A 19418-nucleotide genomic window follows, 5' to 3' on the forward strand; every position below is an offset into this window, starting at 1 on the left:
AACATTTATTTATTCTCGGGTCTGTTTGGTTTTAGTTTAGTTAACTTGGGTTTCAAGTGGCTGCGACCCCTCCATTTTACTTTTTCTTTTTTCGTTTTTTTCTTGTGTACAACATTTAAAGCTTGACTATATTGTTTTATCTGGATTTCCTTTTCTTAGGTTTAGTTGGTTTGGGTTCCGGAAGTCGGGGGGTCAAGGCCCCGCTACAATAAAATTTCGCTTATTGACGCAACATTTAACATCTAGGCATTTGACAAGTAAATCCCATTTCATATATGGAATTCGCGTTCTTCATCGTTCCGTTAATGTTAATGGTAAAAAAATCTAAAAAAAAATGTTTCGCCATTTCATTTGGTTCATCGTTTTTTGGTTCTCGCTAAAGCACACCCATTTACACCCCCTATATATATACTATAATGCGTATATATTTCGGATCCAAGGCGATCGATATAGGGGGCCTTGCAAGCCTGGGACTTGTCTTAAGTGTGTGGCACAATCTCTTCTCCATATTCCATATATTAAGATTAAAAATTAGGTTTGTTTTGGATGCTAGACAGCTGGAAATACCCTGTATCCACAGCATTAAACGTGGAATGGATATGAAATTTAAAGCTTTTGCACACCGAAAGTTGGTTTTGGTTTGGGTTTTGGGTTTGGGGTTCAGGATCGGGATTGGGATCAAAATCTATCTAAGCGATTCGATTGGACTACAGGGTATTTTATAGTCGCCTACTCTCGACTATCACAAACATTCAAGGGGCAATAAGCTGTGGGATTCGGTTTCTGGATCGATATCTTGATCGATTCTTTATCGATTTCTCGAACTACTCGCAAACATGATATTCCCTCCTCCATTTCTTTTGGACAGGAGTTAATTGTTTTAATAACTTTCGCTTTCGCTTTCATTTTCGTTTAAAATTTAATCATTAATATATACAAAAAAAAAACGTTCAGTCAATTATAACTATATGTTTATACACATCGAAACGAACACGTAAAGAAACAACAATGAGGCCTAAACAAATTACATACATGACACACACACATATCGCGCTGTATTTTTCGTTCGTAATTGCCCTTAGCAATTAGCAATTAGCAATTTGGTTTATCCCCTACATTTGTATCCTTACGTCAAGGACATCGACATTTCGATTTTTCGACTTTTCGACAATCTACCGCCTCGTCACCCCCCTCGCACCATGAGTTTGGTTAATTATTTAATACACATACGTTAATAATCAGTCGCATAAATGAATCACCTTGCTTTGGATTTGTTTCCTTATTCCTCTCGATTACTTTCTCGATTAACATTCACACGCGATTCTCGCCAAATTGGCAAATCATGATATGAATCTATAAAATAAACTATAAAATGAAAAACCCAAAGTCACTCAAAGTGACTAGTGTGATCCTCGAATATTGGCTATACGAAATCTGTCTAGAAAATAAATCTGTATAAATATGGACTTTGATATTTTAAATAAATTTTTCAAACGATTTCCAACCCATATGAATCATTTTGATCCTAGCTCTTATTATTATCCATTTAAAGCAAAACAATATAAACTCATTTAATACAAAATATCATCCATTATTTTCGAAATAAGAAATTCGGACTGTTTTCATTTTTTAAAAATTTTCAATTTTTTCAGTACAGGTCTTAAAAGGATGAGCCCATTAATGATAAATTTAAATGCCTTTGGAGAATCAACACTTTCACACTAACAGAATTGATCGTAGGTTTAATTTTGTTGAAATTTTGCGGAACCTATAAATTAAAAAAACATTTTAAAAGCTTTGGTTATAAAAAAAAATTTTAAAGTCCATGAATCCATATTTTCAACATTTAGGAATATTATAAATATATTGCGGAAATTACCATGAATATAAAAATATTTAACCTAATAATAATTTAAATTCAAATCCATAACAAAATGTGATTCCCCTTTCAAATGTAGCAATACGTTGCAAAATAATAGTGAATCAGATCAAAAATCAAAGAAATCAAATGAAATATAGATCTTTTGAGTTGGATTTTTTTAAAATGCAATAAGATGTAAAAAATCAATCGGCAAGCACACACACTCTATTTGGACACACATGTAGGATCGAGAGAACCCTAAGGAGGAGGATTCGATTCGGAGTTCGGAGTTCGGACTCCGAAATCAGGAGTCCTAAATCCGAAGTTCCCTAGTGGAAAATCGAGAAAACCCTAAGGAGGAGGATTCGATTCGGAGTTCGGACTCCGAAATCAGGAGTCCTAAATCCGAAATTCTCTAGTGGAAAATCGAGAGAACCCTAAGGAGGAGGATTCAATTCGGAGTTTGAAGTTCGGAGTTCGGAGTCCGAAATCCAGAGTCCTAAATCCGAAATCCGAAATCCCCTAGTGCTGAAGGATGCGCGACTTCTGGGCGAGCACGGCCTCCGACTGGTGGAGCCGCCGCTTGCTGCTGTAGTTGCACAGCTTGCCGGCGACCTTGCTGAGGGTGGTGGCCGTCGAGGAGGTGATCAGGTCCAGCGACTGCAGCCGGTTGTCCAGCTCGTCGAGCGCCGACAGCGAGGCGGTCGTCGTGGTGGCGGTCAACAGGGTGGACAGATTGCTGCCGGCAGGATCTCTGCCTCTGCCGCTGCCTCTGCCTCCGCCCTCCACATCCGCAGATCCATCCGCGGCCGCATCCGCATCCACGATGACGTCAATGTCGCTGAGCTGATTGGCCAGCGGATCCTCGTCGTAAGGATCGTAGGGGGGTCTTAATTATTGCTTGAACACGAACAGACCCGTGGGGTCCCACTCGTTGTCGTCGACGGGGCCGAAGCACTCATCGAAGTACCACTCCATCGTCTTGTAGACATGGCTCAGCGACCTGGCGATCCCATGGTCCTCGTCGGGATAGACCTGGTGCCGGAACTTCACCTGCTGCTCCACCAGCGCCCGCACCAGCATTAAAGTGTGCTCCTGGTGGACCAAAGTGTCGGCGGTGCCGTGCATCAGCATCAGGTTGCGCCCCTTGATGTTGCCCGCCTTCATCGTGAGATCTGCCTCCTGGAGGGCACGCAGATAGTCGCCCTTCAGCGGAATGTAGCGCTCCGTGAAGAAGGAATCTGGAGGGTTGGTAAGGTGGGTAAGTAAGGTTTCCTCAATAGATCAAATAATTCGATGTGAAATAACGTCAATTCGATCTTATTTCATATCAATAAGACCACCTAAACATTTCAACTTGATATTTTATAATATCAGTTATTTAAAAACTATAAAAATACTATTTTCAAATGCAAAATTTGTTTTTTTTTAACAAATAATGTAAAATAAGATCAAATACAATAAATAACTTGATTTTTAACCAATATAAAACTGATCAAACTGATTTTTTGTCTACTTTTTTTGTCTAAAGACATAATATCAAAATAAATTCAAATATTAGAGATTTTTTTTAAGGTAATCAAGAAATATATAAAAAATATATATTTACATTGAATATAGCTTTTAATCCACCTATTTAATAATATATTTTGTCGAATTTTTAAATCAACTCTCTCAGAAGAACTACTGGCAATAAATATATAATATATATATAAGAAAATGAAGATACAAATTTAAAGAAAAGAAACTCAAATGTTCCGTTAAAAAAACACTCACAGTGGAATCCAAAGTTGACAATGGGATTGATGGCCACCGCGCACTGGAGGACCTGTTGGGAATCGTCGATGAGCATCATGGAGGAGGCGTAGCCCCCGTAGCCCCAGCCAAAGGCGCAGATCCTCAGGGGATCGATAAACTTCAGGTTGTCGCGCAGGTATCTATAGATTTCGATTTGTAGATATGGCATGCTATGTTTACGAGTATATGACTTGGACTCTTACGTGAGGACGCCCAGTTGATCCTCCACCTCGACGGTGCCCAGCTTTCCATGCACCTGGGTGCGGAGCAGCTCCCCCTGGAAGCCGCTGCCACGCCCATCGATCTGGGCCACAATGAAGCTGCGCTGGCTGGCCAAGTACCAGTTCCAGTCCACGTGAAAGCGCTCCGTTACCAACTGCGATCCCGGCGAGGCGTCGCTGTGGAATGCAAAAAGTAAAAAAAATTATTATCGATATTTTCGATATATTTGAAACAAAGATGATTATCGGAATCATCGATGTTTTCGTTCGATTCTACTCTTTTTCATTTAAAAACATCGATATTATCGTTACAATAAGGTGGAAATATCGAAAATATCGATCGGTTTTTCCTTTTCTATTTCAGTTATACTCTTTTTCCTTCCAAAACATCGATAGTATCGATACAATACTGTGAAGATATAAAAAATATCGATAGATTTTTCTTTTTCTATTATTCTTTTTTTCCTTCAAAAGCATCGATAGTATCGATACAATATTGTAAAAATATCGATAGATTTTTCTTTTTCGATTCTTCTCTTTTTCCTTCAAAAGCATCGATAATATTGATACAATATTGTATATCGACAATATTGATCTATTTTTCTTTTTCCTTTTCGATTCTACTCTTTTTCCTTCAAAACCATCGATATTATCGATACAATACTGTGAAAATATCGATAGATTTTCCTCTTTTATTTTCGATTTTCCTTTTTTTCTTTAAAAACATCGATATTATTGATAAAATACTGTGGATTTATCGAAAATATCGATCTTTCTGATCAACCTACACGTGGAGCACCAGCGGAAAGGCCACGTCCTCCTCCTCGCGCATTCCGGGCGGCAGGAAGAGTCGCACCTGGGCATGGAATCCATGTCGGATCTCCACACTGAAGGTGCGCGACTGCGGAATGGCCAGTTGGGAGAGTCGATGGCGCAGCACATCGCCGGCATTCAGCACATAGATCTTGTCATTGCTGGCCGTCTCCACGAGATAAACGGACGGTGCCTCCGGCCCCAGGCACTCCTGCACATAGTAGCTGTAGTCCTGGCTGAACTGCACCCGATTGTATAGGCAATTCTTTGGTATATCATAGAGGCAATCGTCTGGCTCCAAACGGGCCACAATATCCTCCCATCGATCGCCCCGCTGCGAGATCCTCGCCCTGTGCAGCCGGTAGGTGGACTCCGTGTTGTCGCACGTGAGACAGGTGGGCGGCGTGGAGGTGATGTATGTGCGATTCGATTCGGTCACGTTCAGCTTCAGGCCGATCTTGTACAGATGCCGTTCGCCCGGTCGCTTCTCCGGCGCGGCCATGAAGTAGACAATCTCGTGCGGCTCGTCCCAGCCGACGATTTCGGTGACCTCGAATCGGCCCATGGTCAGTGGGACGGGTCGTCGGTCCAGCGAGGATATGAAGACGACGTGACGGTAGTGCCCATGCTCGCCGTCCCGCACCGGCAGACGCTTCAGCAGGTAGCCCCCGTTGCTGATCTCGTGCGTCTGCCCCTCCTCCTCCTCCTCCTCCGCCTCCGCCTGCGTCACTCCTCCGGTGGCATTCGGGCTCTGGTGACCCTCCTCCGGCCGATGATGCACCTCCTCCCTGGAGGAGGATGCCGCCTGGCTGCGGGCCGAGAAGATCGGGCGCTCCGCCGGCAGCACCCAGCCATCGTTGATCGTCACCTCCGTGTGCACCGAATGGCAGTGGAAGTGCGGCGCCCGGCAGAGCACCGTGGTGGCCTTGGTCTGCTCCCGGTTGGTCACGGTCACCGAAAGGTCGCTCGGCGAGGCCCAGGTGAGGCCGCCCACATAGCTGCCATTGGCCAGGTCGGCGGGCAGGCGGATCTGCGTGGGAAATATGTACTTGGTCACCGACAGATTCACCACGTTCACCGTCACATTCGGATTGCGGGCGCCGGTCTTCGGATAGCGCTGGCTCATCACCGCCGGATACTTGATATCATCGCCCATCCAGGTGTATCTGTGGAAGAGTGTGATAATCTCTTAATGCTAAAGAATTCGCGCTTTTATTATTATCGATTATTATCAAATTGCTATCAATTTGTTCAGCTCAATTTTATTTTTCAAAATATATGACATTGATGCTGAAGAATTCGAGCTTTATACGTTTTTTGAGACACCTATTTTCTTGTACTTGCAATAAACATTTTTCTGGTCTCTTCAACTATGCAAAGGATGCTAAAGAATTCGCGCTTTTATTATAATCGATTATTTTCAATTTGTATGCCTTGGCAAAGGTTTGTTTAGCTGAATTTTATTTTTCAACATAAAAGGCAATGATGCTGATGATGCCTTTTCTGTAAAGATTTCTTCAGCTGAAGAATTCGCTGTGTATGCAAAAGTTATGTTTTAAAAACGGGGCCTGTATTTTTTTAAGATGTCTGAAGAATTCACTGTGTTTTCTTTTAAATGACAAAGAATGTGTATGGCAAAGAATGCTCAAGAATTCGCGCTTTATTATGTAGCAAAAAGTTTTCGCCTATGTATGTAAAGAACTTATCAAATGCATTCATAATGGCTAAGAATGCTCAAGAATTCGCGCTTTTTGTTCGATTATTATAAGGCTCCCGCTGCACTCACTTGTACTCGTTGACCTCGCTGTCGTTGTAGCTGAGAAAGGCCAAATAGAGTCCGTCGGGCGAGAACTCCATGCTGCTGCGCCGGCTGTCCAGTTCCGGCACATTTTCGTACGTCCAATCGGGCACCCCATTGAAGACCACCCCCGAGGAATCTCCCGCAGCGGATCCCGACTGCGTTATCCGGCAGACGAGTTCGCCCTGCACCTTGGGCTTGTAGTAGATGTCGTTGTGGTGCACAAAGGCGATGGCCTGGTTCATGTGAAAGCCACCCGACTTGCCATTTGGATTTGGGCCGCCGGAGGAGCCGGAGGATGCCATTGGTCCATTGGCTGCCCCGGCCAGGCTGTTTAGGATTATGCTGCCACTGGGCAGCGGGGCCATTGTGGTGGTGCTTGGACCACTGGCCGGTGGTGGTGGTGCTCCCAGTGGTGGTGGCGGATTCGCTGGTGCCCACACCACATGCTGGAGGCGAGGCGCCTCCGCTATATTCTCCGTTGGTCCCAGCGGAAATGTGTTGGCCGTCTGCACCTCGTACACGTGATGTCTGTCCAAAAAAGAGGCGAAACGTAATTCAATTTAAGTGAGTGCAAATATATAATACTAAACTTGGGATAAATACGCTTTCATTAAAAATACAAAATAATACCAATTATTTTGAAAATAAATTGGAAAAAGAAGAGCCCAAATTGAAATCAATTATTATTATGACAGGGCATTAAAAGAAAGTAACGAGTAACGATACAAAGCAAGATAGGCGTGTGACCGCAGGCTTGCTTTCTTGCCCTTACAATTTAATAAATTTTAATTATTATTTAAATATTTGTTGCACAAGTTTACCCACCTGGAGCCCTCGGCATTGGAGTCCGACTGGAGGAGCACGTATTTCTGGTCAGGGGCCACGAGAAATGATTCCGCATTCAATTGGCGCTAAATTACAAAATTATAATTATCAAATAAATTAAAATTAAAATATATATTATTTATTATATGTATTATTATATTATATTATTTATTGTTATATTATATAAGAGTAAAGAGTAAACTCACAAATGTTGAATTGGTCATAAGAATGCGTGTGGTGAGATCGGCCATATTGAGAATGGAAAGGCCGCCGGTGGGATCGCGATAGATGAGCTCGCGACCTGCCAAAAAACAGAGGAACCTTAGCAAAGGGATATATATTTAAGGTATCACCCTTTATAGAGCCTCACCATTGCTCCAGGTGCCGTTGAAGGGCTTCCACTGGAGGCTCCTGCCCAGGATGTCGCTGGGCAGCATCCGGCGACCCCGGATCCGCAGGCCCTCGTCCTCCGGCGACAGCAGGAAGATCGAGAAGATGATCAGGCTGAAGACGGCTGCAATGACCAGCAGGGCGATGAAGATGCCGCGCCAGTTGCGGCGCTCCGGAGAAATGGCCACCAGTTCCTGTGGAATTCAATAAAAATGCATTCCCAATTTAATTGATTTGATTTGTTACCATTGTTACGGTTAAAAATCGAATTATTTTTTTGTGAAAAATTGGAATCTGGGTTTTTGGTAAAAAAAAAAATAAATACTGTTTTGAACAGATAACTAAATAATAAATATCTCCATGACACTTTCCGGGTGATCTTGAAAAAATAAAATTTTCGCCAATTTTCAATTTTTTTATAAGGGGGTAGATCATGATTTTTTACGAAAAATGACAAAAAAATGCCAATCGATTGGAAATTTAATAACGAGTTCAGAAAGGTATGACATTCCATATTTGGATCAATACTTCAATTGTTACGGTTAAAAAACGAATTATTTTTTGGGAAAAATTGGAATCTGGGCTTTTTGTAAAAATAGGAATTTTTTCTTTTCGTTTTTTTGCTGTAACTTTGCCAAAAATGGTCTCACACCAAAAATAAAAACTGTTTTGAACAGATAACTAAATAATAAATAAATCCATGACAGTTTTCGGGTGATCTTGAAAAAATAAAATTTTCGCAAATTTTGCAATTTTTTTTTGCAAAATAATTTTGTTTTTGCAAAAAATGGTCAAAAAATAAAATGTTCAGGTTTAATTGCCAATTGATTGGAAATTTATTTTATTTTCTTTGACTTCATATTTTACTAGCCCATTTCCCATTTGATTGGTTAATTGCATTAGACTGCGCCTTTTTTCGGGCACCCCGCGTTTTAATTAAACTAATGGTCTAACACTAAGTATTGCCGAAGAAGGGAAATAGTTTGGGGATTTGTCAGGGGATCTAAGTTGGAATTTGATTATATCATTCATCATGTACCCTATATTATTGATTAATTGATTAGTTATTATTTCCTCGAAAGTATATGTATCTCTTTATCTATTTTTATTTATTTTGCAAATGAATTAAATAGCTTTCATTGATTTCACTTTTTCAAGGCGAATGAATGACAGTGCGAAAGTGCTGAACTATTTAAATTTAAATGCATTTTGCATGTGAGGCACACATAATCCCCTGCCTCCACTCAACTTCCACTTAGTCGGCTCTCGGATTTCTTATCGAAGGACTTTTGGCCATGGTTCTTGTTCTGTTTCTGGTTTTGGCCCCTTTGTTTCCCCTTCGCATTTTGCCAATTCGATTCCGGCCGTAGTCCCCGAAGTGCTTTACACTCGCAATCAATGGCATTGCTTGTGCTGAAATTGAATTAAAAATTGATATGCACTTGGCTGTGGAGATGTGGAAATGGAAAATGAAAGCAGAAAATGGCAATGGTAAATGAAAGCAGAAAATGCGATTTGCCGACGTGTGAGGGCGAAAGTGCTAATTGAAATTAGTTGCCCCGCCTGCAGAACAACAAATTCAAATTTGGAAACTTGGGACAAAACCAAAACCAATATATTTCATTTTTGTGGCCTTTTAAATCCACTTTATGTCTTGGAAAGTGCCGAAAGTGTCTGACTGGTTTTCTGTTTTCTGTTGACGAGCCATCAAAAAGTTTTAAGCTCTGCTCATCTCTGATTTCCCTGTAGTTCTCCCGTTATAGTTTTCATGTGGCCCCATTGAATCATTCAACTTTAACTTGATTTTCGAACTTACTTACTGATTTAATGGCATTGAGCTTTGAGTGAATAAATCATAGGGGTTATTATTTATGTGAAATGGAAATTAGGTTACTGCGATTTGCTAACATTTATTATTTTATTTTATATTTTATAACATTGTATTTTATTTTATTTATTTTTTAACATTTAATAAGAAATATTTGAGTCTATTTGTATACCGTTTATTAATATCGGTTTACTAACAGATATTAATAATTAAATTAAAAATTGTCTTTTCACATGCTACATTTAATAAAACATTAATCAACTGTTAAGAACCGAACCGCATCATAATTAATTTGATTGCATATCCGCAATATAAGCAAATATTATACATATTTCATTTATTTGCCATAAAACAATTAATCAAGCTTTTATGCATTCGAAATCTATAAAAGCTGCCGAAGGGCCAAAGTTTAATTTGCATACGAACAAGTTTGTGCGGAAACACTAGGAGTTTAAACATGGCAAAAACTGGCAAATTAATTATGGGTAACACGATGCCGATGCCGAACAGGAAAACCGCAGAGAAAAGCGGTCTCTTCACCAAGCGGAAAAACACCAATTTAAGGCCGGACAAAAAAAAAAGAAAAAAGGGAGAGACAATGGCAAATTGTCTGGCATTTGATGGCGACCAATTGTCCTCCGTCCTGCGGCCTTTTTTATTACCACTGCCATGTGGCAGTTGGGCCGTTGATGTTCCTTCATTAGCTATTAATGCCAGCTGGGCCATAGAAAGGTGTGACAATTGCGGGTGCGAACAATGGGAGCGGACCGAAAGTTAAGTGGACCTCTTAAGGGCACACTATGTTGAGGAAATTTAAATTATTCGAGAAGTATACCCTACCTTTTCACTGTTTAAAACAAAACTAGTGTGTCATAAATTATTAAATATCCAAAAAAGTTAAATTTCTTTAAGCAGTTGTTTTCGCCTGGTCCTTCGAGCCGGATAACTCAAATTTTAAAACTTATATAAATAAGAGGTACATTGAGGTTATAAATTCTTATTAAAAGAAAATAAGACTTGGACCAAACTAAAGTGGTTACAAACAATTGGAACATACCAATATGCCCGAAAGACCTGGCGCACGGTGCGTATACGTGACTAAGAGTGCGCATAATTTATGTGCAAATGACTGGAGTTGTTGGTCTCGGTTGTCGTCACATCGGCTCTTTGTTGTTGGGCCTTGGGCAGGACGCCAAATGCAGGCGCTTTGTGAATGCGTTCACAGCTCATTAAATGCCCATTGGGGGAAGTGCGGGAGGGGGAAAGGGGGCGGGACCGCTTCATCCTCATCCGCCGTATTATCGATTCAGGAGCTGCAGCTGCATTTGCATTCGCATTCCGGATTTCAGTTTCCGGATTCAGGCTGCGGCTTCGCGTACTTTCCCGTAATTTTCTGTGATTACATCTCTGGATGTCTTTCGATTGTTCAATGCCCGCGCAGCCAATGCACAGGGAAAAAACAACTAGATAACAACTAGATTCCAAAAAAAAAGGTATTAAAGAAATTTTGTTTATATTTTATAACCCAACTTCAGGTGAAAAAATAGTTGTTTTGTTTCAAAACAAAAGAAAACAATGTTCAGAAATTATGTAAAAGGTTGGCAAAAGAGGTAAGAAAAAAGCTAATGAAAGTCTTCTCCCCACTGGAAATGACTTTTATATGATTTAAAAATTTTTTATGGCTAAGAAAAGCCTCTAAATTTTCCAGCCAAAACTTGAATGAATAACTGAATGATTTTAGGTTTTAAGGGAAAACTATTTAAATGGAACTTTAACTATCGGGTTTCCAACAGCAGAAAAGAATGTTTGCCTTTGTGCAAGGGGAAAAAAGAGGAAGGAAAACCTTTTTTTGCCGTTTTCAATAGCGTTTGTTTGTTTATTTTTATATTTGTTTTTTTTTTTTTTGCTCCATTAAACTGCAACCAAAGCCGACAGCTGACAAAGCCATATTCGGATCGGCTGGGTTGGGTTAGGATGCATCTTTTATGGGCTGCCACTCCACAGCCGGAGAAGATGCCACTGACAAGTGCATATGCTTGAGCAGGATGAGGACGAGGATACTTTGTTATTGTTGATTCTACCCCTGTGTCTGTCTATCTGTGTATCTGTGTGTTTGCCTTTGCGGTCGGACCACAAAGGTTTGTTTTCCACCTATCCGTGTCCGTATCCCGTTTCCTGGCTGGCCATGATTGCATTTTCCTTTTCCGACCTGGCTCTGCAGTTGATAACTCACTTGCAGGATTATCTAACCAAAAAAAAACCTTTTCATTTTGCTATGGCAAATAATTACCCAGCACAATGGATGTTCGATCAACAACAGAAACGGTGATGAAAAAATACGATGATGTGGAAAAAGAAATAAATGCCAATCAAACGAGTAAAGTACAAAAGCTACGAGTGCCTGGAAAAATGGAAAGCAAGGTAAACTAATTATGCGAAAATGTCGGAAAAATAACAAAGAAGTGGATAACTTAAAAAAATAATAAATAAATTATTTAAGCTGTTGATAAAAGTGTTTAATATAAACCTAAAAAGATTTATTTTAATTACTTTAAATATATACAAAATTATAAAAAATGCGCTTTTATTTTTTTTATGATATTTATTCACTTTCAAGTTATTCTTATGGAAAGATAAATATTTTAGTGCAACTATTATGGGGATTTTTTAGTGTTGCATAAAAAGCGTTTGTGTCCTTGCTTAAAAATTCATGTGTGCGGGACATTGTAGCGGTTTTCCCAGCTGCATTTTATGGCCCACCATAAACATTTTCCATTTTCCATTTCCCATTTTCCCACTAAACCCACAAAAACGCTGCGAAAGAGCAGGATTTCGTGGGTGCTGCATTTCTGGGGGGCGGGGCCTTTAATACTCCGGTCGTCAAGTGCTTAATTGGATTTCCGGAGGCTGGCCGAAAAACAATGACGAGTGACGAATATGAGGCTGCTGCACGGCGATAAGATTGGTGGCCACTTGTCGAAAGGGCGAAATTATAAACCCCTTGGATAATGAGTAGTGGTCCCCGGAAAGTAGGCTTTATTTCAGATATTTTCCAACTGGATTTTGAGCCTTCATTTGTGATTAATGTATCTTAAATGTAGTACTTTGCGAAATACTTATCTACTTGTTTATGTTTACTTCAAAATGCATTGTCCCCACTTCACAGGGAGGCTTCAATTTTCGCACTCAATCTTAATATTAATATTAATCGACTTTTAAGGCGGACAACGAATTCGAGCACGAGGCCTCGGGGCAGGCATGTTGATCCATACTTTTCGGCTGTCAGCGCTCAACTAACTGTCGGCTTTTAATTAGAAATTGCACACGGAAAAAAGTTATAGCCCCCGGGCTAAGGAAGAGGAAGAATAGGCGCAAATATTACGCAAACGAAAGTGGATATAGAAAGGCGGTGGGGAAAACTGAGGAGGGGCGGCATTCCAAAATGGGTCCCTTGAGGAGTGGCGGAAAAAAATCATTTGCAACATTGAAGGCACCAGCGGAGAATGTCGGAATGTTACACTTGACGAAAATATAGAAATGTAGAGGAAAATTCTAAAATCGGTCCATTCATTGAAAAGTTATAAGCAAAGAATGCAATGCAAGCAGTGCAAGCAGTGCAATTTCATTAGCTTGGTAACGGGTATCTGATAGTCGAGGTAACCAACTTAAAATGCCTGAATTATTCAAATAATATAAGTAATATTTTAAAACCACCATCCCTAGTCAACATTTTTAATTAGTAAGCAGTGTTTTTAAATATTTATGTAGACGATTTTAGAGAATTATTTAAAAAGTATTAATGCAGTATTAAATTAGTATGAATTATTTAATTTCTTACAGTGCACTAGAAAGAATATAGAAAGAGGGGGTAAATAAGGAGTGATAGAGAAAGGTACACAAAGTTTTTACTGCCCACATACACACTCTCAAACTCACGCGCACACATGGAGCGAAAACTTATGTCATTATGATGGACTTTGGGTCCTTTGGCCCATTTATACGGTGACCATTGCCACACATTTGCCACATTTCCCTCATGCGTCGCCTGGCTGACAATTATTAATGAAAGGGTAAAAACTCTACCCATCCCGACTTTATCCTTATCGCCTGCTTTTGCCCGGCATGCAAAATTTATTGTCTACTTTTATTTATTGATCGAAGTTTGTGCGCTGCCATCGCCTTATCGTGGCCACAAATTGCAGCTAAACTTCAGGGACGCCGCAAAAAGTTTGCAGATTCTTCGGGCTGTCGATGAAAAACATATGTCCGAATGGGTATCGAAGTTTGGGCCACTAATTTCCCGTTTAAATCAAGCTTGAAATGCCCCATTTTCTCAATACCCATAAAGCCCGAGGCCCAAAGAGTTATATACAAATTTTCCCAGTCTCCGTCACATTTCGCAAATGAGGATAATTAAAAGCGAATCGGGAGGGAAGTACTCGCTAACTCCTTAACCCGCTGAGCCCCTTAACCCCTTCCAGCCGTAATCAGCTTCGGGAAAACTTTTTCCCCCATTTGTCGCCAGGCCAAAAAAGTTTGTCAGCTTAAAACGGACTTCTGACAGCCGGGGGATGGAATCTGGGGGAAAAGTGAATCAGTGGAACAAATTAAATTTTTGAGGCCCCAAAGCGGGGAGGCTCAATTATTTGCTCAGTGCTATAAATTTTATTCGTATTTGTATTTTATTTTATTAATTTATGTCCGCTACTTCCGACTCAAAGAAAGGGAAAGAAGAAAAAAAATAGGTAATAAAGGGCAGGAAAGCGACGTTGCGGACCACTTATTTATGGCCGAAGATTTGCCGGAAAATGCGAAGAGGGAAGGGAAAAATCTGAGGACTAAAATCCAGGAGGCGGCTGCTTTTGATGGCACTGCCGCAGGCCTCTCGATATGGCAATCGATATGGCAAATCGAGTTTGTGCTTTTTATTTATGGCCAGGCCCGAAATAATGAAATGCCAATCGAATGCCAGCTCCCCACTCAATTACCCGCTCTTAAAAGCTCGAGTGTATAATTTGGGAATTTATAAACTGTGAAATCTTTTTGTTTTATTTATGAATTTTAAGATTTTGCGAGACACAAAAAGGGATCAAGGACGAAGGACGAAGGACTCTAGATCTGCGGCGCGTCGGAAAGCAATTAAATGAGCCTAGAAAAAGGAAGCCACTTAATCCCTTCCATTCGTGCCTAGGTCCTCACACTTTTCTCTTCATCTCTAAAAGACAAAGACAAAAGCATTTGCATACTTAATTAGCTTGGCTAAAATATTTCCCAGGACCCCGAAAGACTTGTAGCCAAAACAAGATATACCATTATATATGCACAAATGTCGGCAACAAATTGGTTTTTGTGATTTACAAGTTCAGATCTCAAAAAGAGTTAAATATAAATTGCATTTGGTTGTGGGTTTTCCGAATAAAATTATTAAAGATAAATCGAGTATTTAATTATTTAAGGATTAATTAAAATTTACAACCATTTAAAACGTTAAAAGTGATCAAAACTGCTCTTTTTAGTAATTAAGCAAGGAATAGGCCGCAATTAATCTAATAATTTGGCCAGATGTATGCAAATTAGCTGGAATTTCAAGGGGTTTCCTCATCCCAATTTCTTCTCACCTCATCCTTGGGCACCAGAGTCACCTTTTTGATGGTCGGCGCACTGTTGTTAACAACGACCGTTTCCCGTTTCAGCGATGGCCTTTTTAGGGCCGAGTGCGGCTTTTGTATCTCCACCATAATGATGAAGCTGCAGCCGATGATAATCACACGGGAAATGATATGAAGATGGCGATGGCGATGAGATGGCTTATTAGTTTGATGGCTTGAAAGGGAAAGTTGCTTGGCCCCTGAGAACTGGCCAAACTGTTGCCAGCTCTCTGGCGCAAAACCCTCTACTTTTGGCCATGAATTCTACGGCTGCTGCTGTTGCTTTTGCTTTCGCTGTTCCCAGGCCAAATGGCTCATTAATCAAATAAAAATGGCCATTAGAGCATGCATTAGGTGTACACAGGCAAAAATTATAGAATAGGTTATCTTATAATAGAATATAATATCAATAATCATAGTTTCATATCAGGATATTAGATTTTGACGATTCACTTTCCATTTATAGGAAAAGTGTGAGATAGACTTAATATAATTGCAATGCAAAGTAGTATAGTAATTATTATTTTATTGTATTTACGATCTCTCTTAGCTGAACTCATAAAATAGTCTTAAAAAAAAAATCTACAAAAGAAAACCAAAATTCTGTAAAAATATAATTAAAAATTTGATATTTAAAACGAGGAACTAAACATTAAAGTAAATAAAAATTAAATAACTATTATAAATAATATTTAATTACTAAATATAGCGATAAAAAATATATCCAGAAATAAATATATAAACGAAGTACTTCAAAAATAAATAGAATTATTTTCAAATTTTTTACAACTCTTGCGGTGAATATAATTTTTTCTAGTGCCTGCTTGTCCGTTGATTTTCCTGCCCTGACTTTTAAACACACATACGCCATGTTGTGCGCCGGGCATTATCTAAATTAGAGATGTGCGTCGTAAAGATTTTCCCACTCTGCTTGGGTGAAAACCCAAGACTTTTCCCGCCTAATGCGGCTCTTTGTGTGTCTTTTAATGAGCTGTTTATGCAATCATCGGGCCCGAAAGCCGAAAGCCGAAAACCTTGGCGGCATTTTTGGGCAATAAATTGTGGCGCCCCTTTCCCGCTTTTCCCTTCCCTCACCCCCAAAAGAAAATTTGCATAATCGCGGCGATGTCAAGCGACTTAACCTGAACGGGTCCGCATTATGCGACCGACGTCATGATTATAATGATGTGCTATCCCGTAACTTTAAGCTGTTGATTCAATTTGCCGGCAGTGTTTGGTGCCAGATAAACGACTTAGTCGCCGAATGCCGAAAAGGAATTGAATTACTCGATTGGGGGGAAAATGGGTGAGCACATGTGGAGAGGAAAGGGGATATCTTTGCACAAAGTATTAGCATAAAACTGGGAAAACTGGCTAAACTTGAACAGCGCCAGCTGGTTGAAAGAAAAGCTGGGGAAAACTTGGCCCACATTTGCAATTTGCATATTGTTCGGCAAGGGAAAGGCGGTCAAGTGGAGAGCCTATGCAAATGTTTGGGGCTGGCGCACAACGCTGCGTATGATTGATGTGGCTGGTCACTTGCTTACATAGGTCTTTCTCCTTCGATTTCTTCGTTTTTCGTTTTTCGTTTTTCGGGCGCAATCAATTCGTTTTGTGTGGCTCTCAATTTAAACCCTTGCCTGCCTTCGACCTTCAACAATCTTGTTGAATTTTCGCCAGCTTACTTTTTGGCCAGAAACAGGAAACTATTTGGCCAACTGCAGGGTGGGGCTGTATTCTCGGTATTCTTAGTAAGCCATGAGAAAGTTTCCGCTTGTAGACTAAAGTAAGGAAATATTATTTTGCCAAGTATTCGTCAGCGGAAATTTGGTCGGCAGGTCGGCAAGTTGCTAAAGGTTAAATACTTGCCAAAGACCACTCAAATATGTCTCAATTATTTCCACTAGCTTTGCAAATCATTTACAAGAAGAATAACACGACGGGTATTTTTAAATTATTTTATTTGGTTGGTTTTTTTTTGGGTGTTCTAGACCCAATATCATTGCAGATAATTTTCCCAAAGATGTTCTCTTCGTTAGGAAGCAAAAGCGCCTTGTGAAATTGAGATAATAGCCTGAACCTCGTATTATCCCTAAGCTCATCCGTCTGTCTGTCTATCCTATCGGTGGCCAATCTCTGGTGCTCCGGTGCTCCGGTGCTCTGGCATATATCAATGCCAACGACACACAGACAGGTTCTGAAGCTGTGTGCAAACAGAGAACTTGGCCAAAGGGATGGCCAAGATGGAAGGACGGAGGAAAAAAGACTGTAACGGCAAAGGCAGCAAAATATACAGCTCTCGGCTTTAGGTTGGGCAAACTTTTTGTCTTCAGCGGGCCAAGATGGGACGCATAGGGTGTATTGTGGGCTGCAAGTATATAGCAAACACTAACTATACATGCATATATGTATGTGGCATACGGGGTATGCATTATAAACAGCTGCTGCTGCTGCTGCAACACGACGATATGAGCACGGACATTGACACACTTTGCCCAGTTTGTCAGCTGTGTGTTTGCATTCCGCTCGCCATTCAGCAGGAAATTAAAAATGTCCTCATGGATTTATGCGGCTGGCACGCTCACATGCTTAGGTGCACCGCGAAAAATTAATTACCTATTTCTTTTTACAGGCTTCGTATTTTTTAAGGATGTCGAAAATCTAATAAATAGGATCTTCAATTATATTGGGGAAATCAAAATATGTTTTTACTTGTTTCAAATGCATGGGATAGAAAAGAAAAACTTAAATTAAACTTAAACTCTAACTGAAAGCTCATTTTTTATAATTGTTATAATTGTATGATTTGAAATGGTTATAAAAAAGTGCTATTTATTTTTTGAACCATGATAAGTAAAATCTGAGAGCTTAAAAAAAGTCTTTAGAATTATTTTAAGTAAATAAAATAACGGTGTTAATGAGATTTAGTAATAAGTGAAATTAATGTTTACCAAGATTACGTTTTAATGCTCAGATGAAAGATATTTGAATAAACCATGCTTTTTTTTGCAGTGCCCTTTTTAATGCTTATTCATTTGTTGTTTTTGTTCATTCTTCTCTCTTTTTCTGTGTCGATTGTTTTGCTTTCATTGAGTAAGTAAAACAGAGGAGGATAATTCAGAGGAGGGGGTTAAATGGCGTAACACACACACATGCAAAAACATACACATTCAGGATAACCAGCAGCAGCAACAACAACAACAGCTGGTCTATCTATATTTTCTTGTTATTGTTTTTTTTTTTATGTTTTAGCAACTTTCCCCACATTTCCCACCTTTAATGAATGATTTCTTGTCACAATTTATTCTCCGTTTCTCCGATATTTTTTTTTTTTGGTTTTGCGGTCGTGTTCTTCGAGTTGATTACATTTTCCTGGGTCACACTGAGCGAAACAATGGCCACCCAAAGTACCAAAAATAATAACAATAATGGCGATAATACGAGACAGAGAGAGAGAGTCGAGGTGCGGGAGAGACAGAGAGAGGCGAACGCGAGAGAGCGAACGCTTCCGTGCGGAAGTCAAACGACGACTGAAAGTGAAAATGAAACTGAATGCCAAAAACTCAATGGCGGAGCGAAACAAACGGTAAATTCCGTCCGCCATTTCTCTGCTGCGTCTGCGTGTGTGTGTACTGTGTCCTATGTGTGTGTGTGTGTCCGATGGAGTTTTTCTACTAGTATGCGTAAATGGGGCCGGGCATCCGTCTTTGTTGTTATTGTTTACGTTTTACCCACGCACACAAACACACGAACACACAAACTCCTGCGTATTTTGGGCGCCAAAAGATATTGCCCCCAAAATCAGCTGATCGAATTGGAAGAGCTTTCATTGTCCTGGCTAAACTTTTCCGGGAAATGTGCAAAGCTTTTCTAAATATAGTTTGGGAAATGGCGAATTTTTGTTTTATTTTACCAATTTTCTTTGTTATTTTGATGAGAATCAATATATTTATTTGGTTCTTCCATTCTTGTTATGTAAATTTTGTCTTGTATAATTTTAGTTTTAATTTATTTTTGACTTTTTTTTTATTGTAGAAACAGAGTTTATTAGAAATCAGTCGAAGCTAAGAACAATTTTTAAAATCAAAATAGATGCCGCTTTGGTATTTCATTTAAGTAAAAGTATGTTTTTTTTAAAGCTTTTTTAGAGGTAGTGTTATTTTTTTATTTTCTGTTATTTATTTCGATTTAACAAAGGAATTAAGCTTTCTTTATTTTACCAAAAATGTTTCTA

The 19418-nt window shown here is 39.8% G+C and overlaps 1 protein-coding gene across 6 annotated transcripts in view; it reads right to left on the bottom strand.

Annotated features, from left to right (window-relative positions):
* Positions 1 to 1814: 1814 nt before the first annotated feature.
* LOC108062317 (inactive dipeptidyl peptidase 10) overlaps positions 1815 to 19418 on the bottom strand; it is a 109836-nt gene continuing 92232 nt past the window's right edge. For 2 of the 6 annotated variants that reach the window (XM_044392569.2, XM_044392562.2), the window contains 8 exons: positions 7689 to 7902; positions 7525 to 7619; positions 7319 to 7404; positions 6479 to 7021; positions 4668 to 5858; positions 3862 to 4056; positions 3638 to 3798; positions 1816 to 3102 (listed from right to left, as the gene is read on the bottom strand). In XM_044392569.2, the coding sequence (XP_044248504.1) occupies positions 2756 to 3102; positions 3638 to 3798; positions 3862 to 4056; positions 4668 to 5858; positions 6479 to 7021; positions 7319 to 7404; positions 7525 to 7619; positions 7689 to 7902 (2832 nt within the window). In that variant the 3' untranslated portion in view covers positions 1816 to 2755. Of the gene's footprint in view, positions 3103 to 3637; positions 3799 to 3861; positions 4057 to 4667; positions 5859 to 6032; positions 6330 to 6478; positions 7022 to 7096; positions 7120 to 7318; positions 7405 to 7524; positions 7620 to 7688; positions 7903 to 15154; positions 15285 to 18458; positions 18545 to 19418 lie in introns of those variants that run through there. The other 4 variants (XM_017148926.3, XM_070218721.1, XM_070218723.1 and 1 more) reach the window with 4 other exon arrangements.

Source organism: Drosophila takahashii, chromosome X (assembly GCF_030179915.1).
Source record: "Drosophila takahashii strain IR98-3 E-12201 chromosome X, DtakHiC1v2, whole genome shotgun sequence".
NCBI lineage: Eukaryota > Metazoa > Arthropoda > Insecta > Diptera > Drosophilidae > Drosophila > Drosophila takahashii.